We start from the raw sequence: 18,531 nt of genomic DNA on the forward strand, positions 1-18,531 counted from the left end.
GAAAAAAGCCAGAACATGATGGAACCTAAATTAGCCAAAGCCTAATTTAAAACTGCAATGTGGTGAGCTTCCATCGTGGCCTACTTTTTCAAAAGAAAAGTGCACTAAGTGATTCATTTTGCATGTGTGTGTCTACTTTGCTTGCCCATCTCTGTTAATGTGTTGTGCACAGCTGTGTATCCATGGTTGTCTCGATCCTAAAAGGGGCTAGTATTGCCTTCATCCAGTAGTATTTGCAGATTGTTTTGCGTTTGTCACTTTCCACCCATGTCATTTCATTTCACACAACAGTTCTAAAAGTCAGTTTGAAAAGATAATGGAGCGTCCGTTGTGTAAATTTCAAATTCTATGACATGAACAGATTTTTACTAGTGAAATAACGATATGTACTACCCTGGTAGATATTACAAGATCACAATATTGCAAAATTACACATATCATTATGTCCCTACAGGGTCGGTGTCAGTTGATCTGAATGTTGTTGAGGAAGCTTTTTCACTGTTTTGAAATAATTAATAAAGGCTTACAGGTACCACAAACACAGGATTGTTGCAAATTGTGAGGTCATGTGTATTCTAAAGAGGTTTCTGTTCACACAGTCCACTTATGCTTATAATTTTAAGTGTGTGTGTGTGTGTGTGTGTGTGTGTGTGTGTGATCAGTACCATAGCAAGGATACAGTTCCGCCTCCCAGATGGCTCATCCTTCACCAACCAGTTCCCCTCACAGAGCAGACTGCAAGAGGCTTGGGATTTTGCTGTTCAGGTCTGTCTCATCAATCTATTAATATATAAACATGGCTGGGTTGGTTGGGAATTTCAAGATGGCGCCGTTGTATTTGGCCTGCCGTCTGTTCCTCCTAGGTATTTGTTATTTTGCTATGTTGGAAGTTTCCTCCGCTGTCCCTACTCTGGTGTATGATTGCCACACTTTGTTAGAAATACGCAATTTGATGTTTAGCTGCTCAAATGCTGTTGGAATCGGCAATCAAAGTCACTACCTCCTTGGCTAACATCCATACCGCCCTGTCTTCGACACCTTCACTACTCTCTACCTGCTAGACCATGTCGTAGACGATGTATGTTACACAGAAGGAATTTGTTTCTGGTACAGAACCAATGGCAGCCATCTGTGGTGCCACCTCAACCAATGGCTCTAGCCATTGGGGGCAACGGGGGGCGTTCAGGGCAAGACACTGGACTGCAGGCACCGAGATTCAAACCTTCAACCTTCTGGTTGGGAGACAACTGCTCTACCCACCGCACCACGGTCGCCTCTGCCTCCCGAGGGATACTCGGGTGCATGGCTACCCTGACGCAAGCTGGTCTGTTGTTCTCAATTACCGCTTCCTTCGTCCCGTTGGCCCTGCTGGAAATGTTCTACCTGACGCTGTCTCCATGCCAATCTTCGTCCAGTGATCTGCACTGTTGGCCTTCAGGTGCAGCCTAGCCCACTCCAGGTTGCTTTGTTCAATGCTAGATCTTTCAACAAAACCTTCATCTTAAACGATCGTATTTCATCTCTTGATTTGGATATGTTTTTAATCACTGAAACCTGGTTAAAGCGTGGCAGTAATACTCCTTTGTCTGAGCTTTTACTGGCTGACTATTTATTTTTTAAGTCCCCATGCCTCTCTGGTAGAGGTGGCGGCCTGGCGTCAGTTTTTAAGCCAATTTTAAAATATTGTTGTTTGCCCTCCAAGTCTTTCTCCAGCTTCGAGCTTCAAACTTTTGTTTTAACTCTACACTGTCCTATTTTATGTGCAGTCATTTATCGTCCTCCCAAATCAAAGGAGTTTTTGCAGGAATTTGGGGGATTTTTGGCAGCTTTTATTTCACAGGCTGACTGTATGTTGATTTGCGGGGATTTTAATATTCATGTTAATTCCTTGTCCGACCAGCACTCAAATGACTTTAATGCTCTGCTGGATTCTTTTGACCTCAATCAGTTTATATGTCCCACTCATAAACAAGGTGGCACATTAAACCTCGTCATCTCTCGAGGTCTGTCTGTTTGTATAAAGGATGTGTCAAATATATATCACTTTTTTTATTCACTTCGAGGTCTTGTTATCGACAAGGCGGCCCAGACCTGTGGCCCCCCTTCAATACCGTAGGATTATTACCCCTTCTACCCCTGCAGATTTTGCTGCTGCATTTTCAGCCTCGGAGTTCCAGTCTACAGGAGATCAGGACCCCACGGTTTGTCCGGAGGCATTCCTTGCTTCTCTAAACTCTACCTGTGCCCGGATCATGGACTCTGTTGCCCCCTTTAGGACGAGAAGGGCTGGAAATATCACTGTTCCATGGCAAACTGACACCACCCGGGCCTTACGGAGGAGCTGCAGACGAGCCGAACGAAAATGGAAGAAAGATGGCTTGCTCACCTTGTTACACATTCTTAGAAGCAGCCTCCGTGCCTATCAGGAGGCTGCAAAAAAGGCTAAGACCCAATATTTGGCTAAGAATATAGCAAATAACAGCCGAAACCCAAGAATTTTGTTTAAAATGATACACTGTCATAAACCCAGTCGGGGCCTTGCCCATGGACGGCTCCGTTGTTCTCTGCAATCAGTTTCAGAACTACTTCAGTGATAAGATTGGGGCCCTTAGGCAAAGCACTCCTGGGCCGCTACCTTATACACTGCCAGTATCACAGTCCTCACACATTTTTGACTCCTTTTCTTCGATCTCTTTGATGCAACTAAAGGAATGTATGAGTCATTTAAATCCTGTTTTGTTGCCTCTGGACCCGCTCCTGCTAGAATTACCAAGCAGGTCTTTGATATTCTCGGCCCCTCCTTGGTTACTTTTACTGTATTAATCTCTGCCTTGGTGTGGGTACGGTCCCGACTGCACTTAAACACGTAATAGTCCGACCACTTCTTAAAAAACCTAATCTTGATCCGTTGCTGCTGTAATCTTTTCCTCCCATTTCCCTTCTTCCTTTTTTTGTCAAAAATACTGGAAAAAAATTTTCACCCAGTTTCAGTCGCACTTGGATCTGTTGGACATCGTCAAGTTTCACTCAGGCTTCAGGCCCTGCCATAGTACAGAGTCAGCGCTACTCAAGATCCATAATGATATTACCACTGCTCTCAACGCTAAATGTCCTGTTCTTTTAGTTCTTTTAGATTTATCGGCAGCGTTTGATACAGTTGACCATGAGATTTAACCTTGAACATTTCGTTGGACTGAAAGGTACGGTTTTAAACTGGTTTACTTCCTTCCTAACTGACAGAACCTTTTCTGATGACTACGTTTCTAATACAGCACCGCTCACCTCAGGCATTCCTCAAGGTTCAATCTTGGCCCCTTTACTCTTTTTATATATTGCACCTCTGGCGACAATTATAACTAGACATGATGTTCAATTCCTTTTTTACACAGATGACATTCAGATCTACATGTCACTGCTTTTGTCGGACCCAAACGCACTTACCCCGTTGGATAATTGCGTCCAGGAAATTAAGCAGTGGCTTGCTCAAAATTTTCTTTATCTGAACGAAAGTAAAACTGAATATATTATCAGTCGTGACCCAAATGCAGATGCAGCCAGTTTTGGTGCCTCTACCCTCCCACTTTCCGATTCAGTGAAAAACCTCAGAATAATACTGGACTGTAATTTTAACTTTGAGAAGCAGATTAGGGCCGTAGTTAAGACTTGTTTCTTTCATTTAAGATTTCTAAGAAGGTGAAACCTTTTTTATCACATGCAGACTTGGAGATAGCCATCCATGCTTTTATCACTTCGCGTCTAGATTATTGTAATGCCCTTTATGCGGGGGTGTTTGCTCCAGAAATTGCAATTAGTTCAAAATTCAGCAGCCCGGCCTCTAGTCAGTACACCCAGGTTTGCCCACATTACCCCGATTCTCCGCTCCCTTCATTGGCTTCCCATAGAGTTAAATTTAAGACTCTAGTATTCGTTTTTAATACCATCTACGGCCTAGCTCCGCCTTATTTGTCTGACATGCTATCAGTTTTCGTGCCACGAAGAGCGCTCTTCAAAACATTTGTCTTTGGTTGTCCCACGATCGTGGTATAAAAAATGGGGTGAACGATCCTTTGCTACATATGGCCCCAGACTCTGGAATTTCCTTCCCTTAGAGGTGCGATCGAAGTCGGAACTAGTGGTTTTTAAGTCGGCCTTAAAAACTTTTTTTCTTTAGTTTTTCTTTTGTTGTTTTTATGTTTGCAGTCTTATTTTGATTTAGTGATTATACTTGTTTGTAGTTTTGTTCTGTTGTACAGTTGAGTGCCATAGAAATAAAGTTTATTATTATTAAAGTCAGTTTGATTTTTCGAGTTTGACTTCCCAGTGACAACCATATGTTTGAATAACATTATAGTAGATTAAAGAGTAGCATATGCAGAACTGTCAAACCTTTCATGTAGAGTCACTTGTGAAGTGTTTTGTGCTGGTCTTTTGTCAGGAAGTGGGAAACCGCTACAGTAACTTCTCCCTGGCAACTATGTTCCCTCGGTGGGAGTTCACCAGCGAAGACCTGAGCAAGACTCTGCTGGAGTTGGGACTGGCTCCAAGTGCTTCCATTGTACTCCTGCCAGTGAGTAGACCTTCCATGTGTTTCGATTTACTTTGTCTACAAACATGTGGCATAGGAGATAATCAGTCAATCAATGAATGCTTTTAAAGACTTCCAGATTGAACATAATGACATACCTGGAGTGGAATTGGTCTCCAAAAACACGGTAATCTTCTTGGAGAGACAGTGAATATATTTGCCATTGGACAACAAAGGGGATTTACTTGCCAGGGGGGTGTTCTTTGTACGTTGCTAAACAGATCCAAGATCAAATGAGTAATCCTGGATTCTGCATTAGCAAAGCTTATCGAAATACTTTGGTTCCTCATCCCCCACCTGTTTTTGATTACATAGTCTGTATTCTAAGATATGTGCACGCTCTTGTGGTCAGTGACTACACTATGTTTCTGTTAGGCTTCTTGCCAGAGACATATCAGTAAATTGGCGAACACTGGAAATGGCCGGTTTTCAGAATGATGTGCCTTGACCAGTAAACCGCTCTGAGATATCTGATTCTGTGCCAGTCAGATTTAATAATGACGGTCCACATTGCACATGCAGTGCCACAGACCAAAAGCATAGCGTGTGCAGTATGTACCGTATCACATGCACCTCGAGCGAGGCTCGTGCCTATACTGGGCATATGTTTACTTGTGATCGGAAGTGCTTGGTGTACAAAAAGCACTCAGAGGAGCCTGCAGAAATACAGGGCTGACAGTTCTCCTGCACTGTGCCAAATTTCTGGTGCAGGGACATTTTTTTTGAAAATATTCTCCTGAATTTTTTTTAAAGTTGTGTAAGAATATGCCTGTGGCTATATATGTACAGATGTAGGCACCCAAAGTGTCACTCTCTGCTGTGATAAGTGGCCACTTTCACCGTGACCCTCATTTGTCCCACAGCATGACATGCGTTACAGTATGTCTGTAGGTGGCACTCAGCCTACACTCAAAGGTACAGTACCGCATGCACACACAAACCATAGCCCATAGGCTGCTGTATGAATGCCTACTTAGAAGTAAAGAAGAAGCCCTGTGGTCGTGCTCTCTTGCACAGCTGTTGGAAGCTGAACAGCTGAATGGCAAAATCCTTTCCACAGGGTTGCAAGTTTGTGCTTTAGAATGCAATCAATCAAACAATATGAAAACAAGGTTTAATTTTTTTTATTCACTGCTTTATTCTGATGGTGACAACAGTGTGCAGACTGTGCAGCGGTTTCACCAACTTAACCTGCTGTTAACACCTGTAACCTGCTCACACTGACAAAACAATTGTAAAACACATTAAATTCCTACATTTTTAGAAAGTGAGTGAATTGTGGTTCAGATCATAGAATTATAGATGTTGATGCAGATTTATTTTGGAATCTTGGATCACATTCTGTTTTAATTAGTGCACCAGTTATTTTCTGGAACATTTGTTTGTTTTTTAATTGGATTTTGTTAAGTAGCCTACCTACTGACTTTCAAGGCCTGTGCATAGTATTAATCATGACAGTAGTTAGCGTATGAGCATGCAGTCCCCCTGTTGACTCTGGTAAGTCACTAATCTTGTGATTTACGTCCACCAGCCTTTTGACTGAGAGCTCATATCTGCTTCCCAGTCTTCTTACCGTTTAGTGCAGAGCTGAATCAGGATAGGGTTGGCTTAGTTTAGCATAAGGAAGCGAGGGTAGAAAGCTGCTGGTCTAGCTCTTAACAAATACATTGATGTGCCTAACTTTTAAACATGTCTCTTGTATCCTAAAAACCCTTAAAGATGAATCCGACCGAGTCAGCTGTGTATTCGTTATGTGTATGCTCTTCCTCACAGCAGTCAGGCAGGCCTACCAGCACAGTGGTCCGGTCCTCTGGAGGTGGGTTCTGGGCCATTCTGGGCACGCTCGTCTACCCTCTGCTGGCTGTTTGGAGGTTCCTGAACTCCTTCCTGTTTGCAGCCTCACCTCCTCCTGGAGCTGCACCCCAAGGCCCCGCCCAGCAGTCCAGCTTATATCCCAACTCATCATCGGCCTCGGAAGAGGCAAAAAGGTAAGGGGACAGTCACTGCGCCACCCCAGCAGCATCTATACTTTTCATCAACTACTGTTGATCCAAGGAGGGGCTGAAAAGATTCACCCATATATAATTGGAATGAAAACCAGGTGAATCTATGAATGTCGATATGGTTTTTGTTATTCAGATGGATGGTGGGCCATGTATCTAGATATATACAGTATCAAAACATGGAGGTGGAGAATGACTGAACTCTCATGCTCTAGATAACATTTAAAGGTCAAAGTGCACCTTTGGTGGTAGAGAAGGTTTGTGGGATTTGAAAGGTTAAATCTGGTGGATTCTCTATTTTGTTTTTTGATATTTTAAAAACATCATATACAGAGACCAAAACCGATACTGAATTTCATGTACTCTCCATAATCTCTCTCAAACTAAAAGCTACTGATAAAAAAAACCTCAGTGAGCCAAACCAGCGCCTCTTGAGGCTAAGAACGGCCATCACTTTACACACTCTGAAATAAGAAAGAGGTCTGAGGCCTACGGCAGAGATGAATGAGTTTAGCCAGGTTCTTGATTCAGAGCAGGAGTCACATGGATCTCACAGACGAGTCATTTGCACTTTTTTAGGTTCTGGTAAACGGAAACCCACTGACATTGTTGAATTCTGCACACAGCATGTTTCCCCTGTGTGTGTAGTGAGCAGTACTATTACATTTTAGAAAACCCAATAACACACTAATTCTCCTTCAAATAATGGGCAATAAAACCCCCTTATTCTGCTGAAGCCACTCAGGTTCTGCTGCTGCTGTGGTCAAAGTGACTAAAACCAACTTAGGATAAATATTGTTATAAGAACGTTTTGATATTATTGAGTCAGGTTTGTGCTTACCTTACTCATGTAGTTTATCATGCTAGTTTGTTGAAGCAGAGCTCAGTTCCACCAGCATATTTTGAACCAAAATCAAAGCTTTTAGGAAAACGTTTTTATCAATAGGTGTTAACTGACTTCCTGTGTCTGTGCCGTTTTCCTCCTTATCCACTCAGTGACAGTCTCTCCAAGCGCACTTTAGAGAGGCGGCCCAAGGACTTCAAGAAAGAGGGTAAAATCTGCAGGTTGAGGACTCAGGAGGACAGTGAGGATGACAACAACACGTGGAATGGGAACTCCACCCAGCAGATGTAGTGCAGTGACAGCAGCTTGTCCTTCCTTTTGCTCTCCTGCTGTGAATTGGTACCAGCTGAAGATTTCTGCTGCACTTAGAGCCGATTTGCTTTTCTCTTTGTCTTAGTGTGTTCCAGGCCACGTCCTCCATCTCACCTGCATGGTGACAATAATAACATTCAACAGAACCTCCTTTGGGCTTGAGCTGAATGTTTTTTGTTGATTATAATTGTCTTCAAACCCGGACTTGGATTACATCATCTTGCCAGACTGTAAAAAGCTACACCAGCATCCTCTTCTGGGGTTTTTGCTCATTGTCAGATGCATCACAATAAACAGAGTTAATTGTTATCAGATAGTCTTAAACTACTCTGACACCAAATGTTTTGAAAAGAGCAAATGAACAGGAAATCTGACCTGAAGGTGTAATCTGAGTCTGGCTTCACATCACAATATGGAGTGTCTGCGTTTTGGGGTTCGGGGGTGGGCTTCTTATAGAACAGCAGAATAGAGATTTGTTTTAAACCTGTATAAAGTATTTCATCAGTCAGCTTGCAGATGCAGGGGACAGTACATCTTGCACACTTTGGCTGTATGTGTTTCTAATAGTTGACAGTGGATGAATAGTCTAGTTCCCATTAACAGTAAAAATAAAGCGGCCTGTTTTTCAGCTGTGTGAATTGTGTTTTGCTTGGTTATTTTTTTATTTGATCCCTATTCTCCACACAAGGGGTGGCTGTGGCTCAGGGGCCAGTGGTTCAATCCCCAGCTTCTCCAATTCATATGTCAGTGTCCTTGGGCAAAGCACTGAACCCCTAGTTACTCCTGGTGAAGTCACTGGTGTGTGAATGTGTCAATGGGAAATGGTGTAAAGTGCTCGTAGAAAAGCGCTATACAAGTTTGACCATGACTTATCTAGGCCCACAGTTAGAGCTCTGCTATGGTGTCTTAAATAGTGGTTCTCTTATGCTCGTGCTGTGCCGCCTCAGAGCAGACCCATGAGACCTAAATAACCCATCCATCATTCAGGAAGCGGGGTCAAATGAAGCTGAACTTGTTGTACAGTTTATAAAGCAAGCCTATTTCTATGTATGTTCTGTTCCTAGTATGTTAATCTTCATTTGGATTCATGTTTTATAGCTCCACTGATGGAAATGTCTTCCACAGTCTAGTTTAATCAGTTTTCCTGTAAAGGCACTTCATACTTTCATCTGAAAACCTGCTGCAACTCATTTTTCTGTTGGAGCCCATGAAGTGAAGGTGTCCATCAGTAAATGACTTAACCCTGATTCTTTGTCACTGCTCCGCACCTGTGGAAGGTTAGGTTGAAGACTTGGACATCAGCTTATACAGAGTTAACTAATTCAGTCTCATGTCATATCAGCAAGAATCAAATCAGGCTAGCACTGCTCTTTGTTCAGTTATACTGCCATTAATTTGTCCATGTTCAGCTAACTACTTTCAACCAGCGCTGAGTTCAGCAGATGGAGAAGGCCTTTCAACAGCCCCTTTTACACAGAGATTGAGGCAAACTGATGGTTTTGGCAGCTTTTTTAATTTAAGCCCTACACCGATCAAACTGACAGTCCTGTGTTCATTCGTTACAGCCTCTGGGCTCCAGCACTAGAGGTAAGACTCAGACCAATGAAAGGTGTAAAGTCACTGTCCAAGGCCATCTACTGGATGTGCAAAGATGCTGGCGACTCCCTTTCCTGGTGTGCCAAAGAAAATCTGTATCAGAGAAGAGCAAAGAAAAATGTCCAAAGTGTCGCAGGAATTGCATTTGTTGTGATCCTGCACCTCTCTTCAACCCAGGCGTATGCTTTGAATCACCCAGAAACCATCTGGACTTGGTACAGCAACATCTCTGCAAATCCAGGATTCACAAAACTGTTATTTTCTGCAATACAGGCTTGCACACAGGACAGGAAGAAGGAGGGTAGGTAAACCATCTGTGCCTTGATGATGGATGAAATGGCAAACATGGAGCATGTGAACTACTCTGTGGGGAAGTTCCATGGATAGTTATACATGCCGGCTATGGCACTGTTGATGACAGTTTGCCACCAGATGCATTGGTTTTTTTGGGGTTGTTGCCATGGTTTAGGGTTAACCCTAACCCTAATCTCAGAAAATCCCTGTGTCATAGTTTTTCACAGATGTGCTGACTGGTGAAGAGCATGCTAACATCAACAACAAATGCCTCCAACAACTTCACAGTGTTGCCATTTGTACAGTCCCTCTGACACTTGATAGACCATTCTGCCATTTAGCCATTTAACTGGTGGAAAAACAAGGAAAAAAAACGTTGTATTCTTTGCACTAACAGCTGACACCACCATACAGCCTTCTCTAGATGAATCTCGAGGGTTTGGAGAAGCCAACACTAGGGATAATTGCCGTTTGCAAGAAGTCAGAGCATTGCTTTCAGGTACATGGCTTTGCACCAACCACTGTAAATGAAGTGCTAAGTTTCAGTGACTCTTAGTTTGTCATTCATCGACTGTTTATACTGCTTTCATCATCCCCAGTAAGTAGCTGTTTGAACAGTATTGTACAATACCTACTCAGCTGGTGAACAGAGTGGCGCATTTAGCAAATACAAAGCTAGATATTTCCCTCAGGACCTGCTAGAGACCAAACAGAGCTAAAAGAGGACGTGCAGGATTGGCTGTCATCTGTTAACTACAAACACTGATTACACAGCTTATATATCTTACTTTGCCTGTACAATATTTAAATAAGAACACATCAAGACGTTCTTGTCACTTTTTCCATCTTTGTTTATTCATATTACCTTCAACTCGCGTGGTTTTACAGACAAACATTTACAAGGTGTCATGTTAGAAATCAGTAGTATGAACCACATCATATGATGTGTAATGGTACAGAATGTACTGGATAGGCAGAGTATAAACAAAGTATATCTTATAAACTGTACTACTTGACCGTATATCTCATATTCAAGTATTACAAGCAATGAGCAAAAATGTGCATATGTTTTGGAGAAAACAATTAGTAGATAAGACAGTAAATGAGTTACTCCTCAGTAAGAAAGCAGGAAAATTACCACTAATATTGGTAAACAACTTTGTGAATATGGACATTTGGAAATTTGCACTGGTTAACATTGCATTAGCATTACAATTTCTTATCTGCTTAGAAGCAGCCATAAGGTGTAAGGTGGGTCTGCAGCAGGACCGCTGTGTCGCAGTGGTGGCCCTCACTCGCCAGTGAAGGTGGGGTTGGCCACAGTGGTGGTGGCATTCTGGAACAGTGGGTTGTCGGCCTGGGAATAGAAGAAGCCCATTTATAAGTTTGTTTTTATTTATGATGATTTAATTTAGAGAAGTCTTGATCCATTACTACCGGTAACGGGCGTATTTCACATGCTCGGTATTGGCCAGAAGCCAGTCTGATTCTGATCCTTAGTTAGAATTACAGTCCTGCATTTGAGGTGACTCAGTCGTGTTTTTGAGACGCGCATGTCATGCAACAGATAAGCTGCTATATTAATCCATCTAACTGTCTACACCACCTGCATATCTGCTGCCGTATGACTCGTGTTTTATAAGGTGGCTGCCACTTGAAGCCTATTTAGTCTATTTTTAAGAGCTAAGCCAGTAAAATGCTCCACAGAATCCACCAAAGCAATGAGTGCATTTACATGGAATTAAGCATCCTGGTTATTAGGACTATCCTGGTTTTGATTATATTCGGCATATGGTGTTTATGTGGAACAGAGAGAAATCTGGTTATGCATATCCCTGTGTACATGACTAAACTATTCTGGGTACCGGTTACTATGCATCCTATCTGCCCAGAATACATTATGTTTACCAACATGAACAGGCACTTTTGGAATCATTTCTGTGAATGTTAGACTATATTTCTATCATTTGACTGTGACTTTTTAAAAATACAGCCATCTTCTTTCTTTCCTTCTCTCTCTCCTCTATCCACTCACCCCAACCGGTCAAGGCAGAAGGCCGCCCACCAAGAGCCGGGGTCTGTCGGAGGTTTCTTCCGTTAAAGGGAGTTTTTCATCCCCACTGTCGCCAAGTGCCTGCTCAGGGGGATTTGTTGGGTTTTTCCTCTATAATAATAACAGTAAGGTCTAGACCTGACTTTGTAAAATGTCCTGAGACGACTTTTGTTGTGATTTGGTGCTATACACATACATACAATTGAATCGAATTGAATCTTCTATATTTAATTATATAAATGTATATGGTGTATTCATTTGTTTTTTTACTAACAAAAAAGACTGAGGAAATAGCCTACACGCTTTAAGGTTAAAAGCCGTTAACTTAATAGGCCTACTACCTGGAAATGATATAGCGCCAGTTGGATATGGAAGCAGATCACCACCATAATGTTTGTGGGTGAATGTGATCCTTGATTTACTGGATTTAGTGACCAAATGGACCCACACATGACTCAAATGACAGTGATAGTGGACCAAAACTTTCATTTGAAAATAATAATGTTCCCCCGATATAAAGCACATTACTACAGCGTATAATTAATGTATTATTTTTTGTTGCCAGCTACTTGTCTATACACAGATGTAAAGCCTTCACTTGACAAGTGGCGCTGATATCGGCATTTCACATTCCACTGTCTATATCTACAAACCCTGACTGTCAGAAAACCTACAACACATCAGTATAATGTCGCCTTTGCGGCTCAGTGTCATAAAACCGTGACCTCACACTTGTTCTTGCGAGTGGGAATTCTCGATGAAAGTGAGAGTAGAATGCTTCATAAATAAGTTTTAAGTCCTACTCTAAGGTAGGAGTTCTTACTCCTAAGTTAACTTTCAGTGCAATTCCTAGGAGTGATTCTTAGATGCTTGATAAATATGAAGCATAAAAAACCGTGAGGGTTCCAGGGGTGATGCATGTCTTATGCACCAATGTCAAATTCAGTGTGGATTGACACTTTTGATAGGATATAGTAATATCAGCAACGTGAGACGCAAAACATGCTCAGTGTGGATTACTTTCAGCAAGGAAAAAGTCCCGTTCCTAAAAATGAGTGTGACATCGCTGTCTTAGAACAGTCACCTCTAATCCACATAGAAAGCCTTCTGGAAGCATTTTCTGTGCATGTCTCACACCCTGTCTCATGCTGCAGATGTGTCAATCCACATTGTATCCAAGACATGCGCATCTCCCCTGGAGCAGTAATAACCTTTTTAAACAGCATCTCACCTCTGCCCATTTAGACTTCTTCTTTTCATTTTCAAATTTCCGGAACTCTTTTAGATCCTTCATGTATAAGAGTAATTTGATGAGCATCAGCAGCAGGATGCCGATGAGCGCCACGGACGCTATGGAGCCTCCGATGATAGCTACAACACTGGGAGGTTCTGGACAGTCTGGAAGAAGAGTTATAAATTATAGATGCTTTTACACACATTCAAAATGTCTGGAAGTGTACTGTATATCAGCTGACCTTTCTGGGTTCTAGGGATGGTTATGTGGGTTGGTCTGTTTGTCTGTTAGTCCACCAATTTAGTCCAGACTATTTGATAAATTGCTATGACGTGGTTCAGACATTCATGTTTCCCTCCAGATCGAGTGTAATAACTTGAATTGCTGACTTTTCATCATCAGCCAATATGTTAACATGCTTATATGTCCAATACTTAGGTTTAAGCAAAACTCTGATGAGTCTTCTTAGTCAGTCAGCAGCTTACCTCTCTGTTTCAGAATTTCAGCCTTGTAGTTGTCCTCTCCGACCAGCTGGTCCAGCATAAATGTGATCCAGCAGCCTTCAGAGTCCTTCTGGTGACACTGCTTGCTTGATATGGTGAGCTGCTCTACTAGGCCATGATAAATGCTCTTGCTGCAAGTTTCACTGCAGTTTTTTTTAAAAGGACCTGAGTCGAAGCCAAGGCATTCAATGCAGTTCCTGGAAACAAGATAAACTGTAACAGTTAATATTCCAGGGTCAGGTATTAAGATCTGACCATTGGTCAGTAGCAGAGCAGCTATATAAATTTGTGACCAAATATTGGAATGTTTTTATTTATTTTTCTTTGCTGTAACTTGGTGAAATAAACCTTTAATAATCATTTGAAAACAAAAGTTGAAGGAAGTTTGGACTCCTTACAATTTGGTCTGGCATGGGTCAGGGCAGCCAAGGCATTCCTTGCATTTCGGTCGCTGGTATCCATCTTTACACTCACAGCGGTTACACTTGCAGGTCCCTCTGCCGTAGCACACAGTGCTGTTAGCGGTACGACACTCCTCCTCAGACACCTTGCACTGACAGGCTGAGCCCTCGTAGCCTGCATTGCATTCGCATCTGCCACAGTTGCACTTACCATTTCCTGCAAGTTGTGAGGAACAGAGAGTTAGAGCACTGATAATTACACATTTGTGCATGCATGTTACTCAACATATACTGCATTCTCTTTGAATAACTTCAAATCTTGAAATGAAACTAAGCCCATAAGCAGTGGGGACAGTAGATGTGACCAGCAGCGGCCTAAAAAAATAAAACCAATGGCAGAAATCTTTGAAGTGGAACTAAAAAGAGATTTATAGTTAAAGGATCCATATGTAGCTACATATGTATCAGGGCTACAGCAGCTACAGAGACAGAGAAAATGCTGAAATTGAAGACAACACTAATCAGATTGTAGAAAGACCCAGTAACTGGCTGCTCTTCACTAACATGTCTAAGAAAGACCGCTCCACTACAGACTCGCTCAGCTAGATCACTGCTCCGTCACAGTAACTGAAACGTAACCATGGTGAGGTGTAACAGTTGTGTATAAATACCAGGCGGAGACTGCACAGCCAAATGGACTCACTAGGGCAGGTTGGCAGGAAAATGTAATGGTGAAATAAGATTTACAAAATAGTTTGTGCAAACAAAGCTAAACAGGGGAAACCTCAGGTAGCATCACTATTCAATTGCAGGTCAAAAATAAACACAAATGGAATCTTTCCATCTTCATCAGGCATTGTCCAGTAGACAGAACAACATACTGTAACTGCAGCACATTACAGACTGATCTAAAGAGATACAGCTGTCCAGTGTTGTGAAGTAAACAAGGTCAAAGTGCTGCCTGTCAGACTCTGCAACAGGCGCCAGACGCACTCATGCGCTGGAGAAGTGGCAGAGAAGGAGGCTGAGAGTCTATCACCAATCTCCATTCGCCAAAAAAGTGATTCAAGTCAGCAGCGAAGAATTTCTTTATACCAGCAATGAATACCTCCGAGAACACCATCCCTCCCTGTGGTTCAGAGTAGGCTCTGTGTCTCCTGTATTACTTTAGTGAGAGAGGAAGTACAGAAAAGACCATTGTGGCTGTTTTACAAACAGGCCAGTCGATTAATGGAGAAAATAGCAGGTTGATCCCTAATGAAAATATAATATATGCCTGTAATAGTATAACGGTGCCCTGTGACCGGCGACCTGTACAGGGTGGACTCCTCCTCTCACCCAGTGTCAGCTGGGATTGGCTCCAGGCCCCCGCGGCCCTATTCAAGAATAAGTGCTGTAGATAATGGTAGTATATATAGCCTAGTATATATAGTATAACATTTTTCTGCATTGAGTAGCATACTTCTACTTTCAATACTTTAAGTACTTTTTCATGATAATACATTTACCTAACATTTTCAATGCAGGATTTTTATCCTGACTGTGATACTGGTAATTCCTTTTCTACTGGTGCTCACATAGAATCACATACAAACTGATATGGTTTAGTGGCAGAACATGTTATATTAGTTATGGTTTTCCTTTTATCACGTTTCTAATTCCTTTTCTTCTTAGGGTCAATCTAGTGCTGCAGTCCAGCTGTCTACACTGCCTGTCTGCAGGCTGGACTGACATGTCATTCATGCTTTACATGCACAGCCATGGCCTGAAGCCTGTTTTTCTGTTAGTATCCACCATCTGTAGTTCTAGAATGAGTTTTATAGCTGTTATTCTTTTATTCATATCAATAATTTAAGTTAATAAACGTAATATTTTGAAACCAGGACGTGATCCAGTATTTGGATCAAGAGGCTGCAGAAAGATACAGTGAGCCAGATTAATCTCAGTTTCAATATGTCATATATTTAACTCACCTGTTATGTTCATTTGTCAGGAACAGCAGTGATGTTCCTGGGTTAATTTTACCATTACTAACCATTTCAATCACTATTTAGTGCAGTGGTGTTCTTCATCTCTCACAGATTATGGTTCAATGAGGATAATGCACTCGTTTTTCATAAAAAGTGCATGTTAAAAGTTTTTTTAATGTACATTGGAAAGACCTACATATAAAATACATTATTTTTTCAGGCGATTGATTTTTTTAAAGTTTATTTCACATTTTGAAATCTTTTCTTTATATGAAGTTGTTGATAAATTAGCATGAGACACCTCTTCTGTTCTGCAACATAACAGGAGGGTTAATGAACATTTACTGTAGATAATAAGTATTGGATCAGTATCGGGGCCAAAAAACTGGATTGGGACACCTTTAATGAAAAAGTCTTTATAAAGCAGATGAACAGAAAATGACTGGAACCCTACCTCCACACAGTTTATTCTGGAACTTCTCACAGTGTTCATCGTCACACTCGCAGAAGTCGCCGTGGTAACTGCTTCCACCCTCTGTGTTATAGCACTGACACCTGCCACACACACAGTCCCCTCGACCCTCACACACAGTGCCATTCTGCCTCTGACAGGACGCTCGCAGCGAGCGCTCGTCTTTATCACCAATGGAGCACTGGCAGAACTGACCGATGAAGCCTTCATGGCATCTGAAAAAGAACCAGTTAGAGTGACTGTTGATTCTGTGTTTTGATTCGTGCACAGGTTAAACAGTCATGGTTTACTTTCAAGGTGTTGAAAAAATATAATTTTAATCAGTTTCTCAGATAACACAGTTTCTTTTCAGTTAAGTAAAGATGACCACAGGAAATGATGTTGTCATGCTCAACTCTCTCCAACCACCTAAAACAGGCAATTAAATGCAAACTAAACAAAATGATGGTGAAGCACCAGCACCGGAGGGTTACAAAGTAAAATGACAAAGGAAATTCCTTCAAAGGTCTGAAAAATGTTCATCTTAAAGCAGTCATGTAAAGTGATAGTGAAATTCAATTACCATAAAATTCTTTTGGGGCTTAGTAGCTGAATGATGATAATACTTTAGTTATTTTTTAACAGGCCTACATTTTCCCTTTTGGACAAGAAGGTTTGGCTGTGGGCAAGTAAATGATTTCAGCTATTTGCCCAACGTAGCTGCAATGGCTGAAAAAGCTTAATGGCAAGCCCTGCACTGGAGCAGTAAACACTTCAGGTAGTCATGGTGACAGTAGGAGAAATCCTGAAGCCGACCCCCTCTATACCTGGATGGCCATTAGCCGACTGCAGGGCTAAGCCAGATAGGAAACAACAAACCCACACATGTAGGTAGAGGAACTAGTGACATGGGGGGGGGAGACCTAGATCTGATATTACTTCAGCTGACCTGGGTAAACAGACTTTATCCATCCCTACTCAGCTGAGGATTACTCTGGTACATGTACATTTTATGCAGTCAAAAGAATTTCTAATGCACACCATCATGGTTCTTGCGGGAGACCAGACAGGCACTCCTGTGTACATGGAGCGTGGAGGGAGGTAAGATAAACGTGATTTAGATATACTATCTATTCTGTGATTAGTGAAAACATGTTAAGTCAGTTTTTGTCTAGGTAGCTTACCTGCAAATACCACAGGTGATGGTTCCCTTTTTTTTACAGTGTGGGTGGTTGATATTACTGGGATCTTGACACTGACACACACAATTTGTAGACAAGGCCACTGTCAGCGTATCTTTAATTCCCAGTGGTCTGATAATGAAAGATTTGTTCTCCATACATGAGTCTGCTGTCACGGTGACGTTAAAAGAAATCTGGAGAGGGCAGTTGGGGTTGAGGAGTCAAACAGAAATGGGATACATTTTTAGCATTTAATAAATCTAAACATTTTCTTCCAAAACCATCCATTAGCTACAGTGCTTATCTTGGAGATTTCAACATCTCTGTCCCTTGTTTTAGACACAATCTCCTGCATCTCTTCTTGTTTCAAATCATGCTGTTATGCTAGCTTCTCCCACATGCATGGTTTTCAGTTGAGTGTAAGTTGAATAGTGATTTCTCCAGGTCACCTCCTTTTAGAGCTACTCTGGGCATGTCCAGCCAAGAGAAAATTCTGAGGGAAAGACCTTAAACATGGGAGAAGGCTTTCATATATATTTTGATCTGGGGATGATGAGATTAGATTTTTATTATTTTGCCAAACAGCAATGTGTTGTACAGCCAGAAGTGCGCACAGCAAAACAGACATGCCGATCTCAGAATTTGGAGAATGGGACTAGAGAGAAGGATACAAAGGCTACCTTAAATGGTTTTGTTAGGTATTTTTAGTCAGATAGATATTGGATAGATACTTTATGTATTAGAAATGTTTAGTGGAGATAGGATGTCTAGTTAGACTGTTAAATGCTTAGTCATGCTTATGAGTTTCTACAGGGTACATCTGGTCAAGGATAACTAGAGAGAAGAGTTGATGACTGTCAGCAGACAGGGTGTTAATATTATTATAATGACGTGTATAACTGTAGCCTTAGCCATAATAGGTTCTTATGTTTAAGCCACGACATGTTACTAGAGGTCGTGAGAATGTTTTTAGCTACACACCACTTAACCAACAGACACACACAATTTGCTTCATGTTTTGACTACTGCTATGACCAGCTGTAAAGCTGGTAACAGAGACGTCTCGGTTGACGTTTCTGTGTAGTATGGGGCTAGCCCAACCAA

At 41.8% G+C, this 18,531-nt stretch overlaps 2 protein-coding genes across 3 annotated transcripts in view; one reads left to right on the top strand and one right to left on the bottom strand.

The window, feature by feature from the left end:
- The window catches only part of ubxn4 (UBX domain protein 4), a 26,843-nt gene extending 18,471 nt beyond the window's left edge, over positions 1-8,372 (top strand). The window contains exons 10-13 of one of the 2 annotated variants that reach the window (XM_020606615.1): positions 663-765; positions 4,436-4,567; positions 6,359-6,573; positions 7,585-8,372. In XM_020606615.1, the coding sequence (XP_020462271.1) occupies positions 663-765; positions 4,436-4,567; positions 6,359-6,573; positions 7,585-7,723 (589 nt within the window). In that variant the 3' untranslated portion in view covers positions 7,724-8,372. The remainder of the gene's footprint in view (positions 1-662; positions 766-4,435; positions 4,568-6,358; positions 6,574-7,584) is intronic. The other variant, XM_020606616.1, reaches the window with a different exon arrangement.
- Positions 8,373-10,454: 2,082 nt separating this feature from the next.
- Positions 10,455-18,531, bottom strand: part of LOC109963778 (integrin beta-2-like) — a 25,130-nt gene continuing 17,053 nt past the window's right edge. Inside the window, 6 exon segments of the mRNA XM_020606618.1 lie at positions 10,455-10,991; positions 12,919-13,085; positions 13,407-13,621; positions 13,823-14,042; positions 16,250-16,482; positions 17,431-17,621. Of these exon segments, the coding sequence (XP_020462274.1) occupies positions 10,926-10,991; positions 12,919-13,085; positions 13,407-13,621; positions 13,823-14,042; positions 16,250-16,482; positions 17,431-17,621 (1,092 nt within the window). The 3' untranslated portion in view covers positions 10,455-10,925.

This window comes from Monopterus albus, unplaced genomic scaffold (assembly GCF_001952655.1).
Source record: "Monopterus albus unplaced genomic scaffold, M_albus_1.0 scaffold79.1, whole genome shotgun sequence".
Taxonomy (NCBI): Eukaryota; Metazoa; Chordata; class Actinopteri; order Synbranchiformes; family Synbranchidae; genus Monopterus; species Monopterus albus.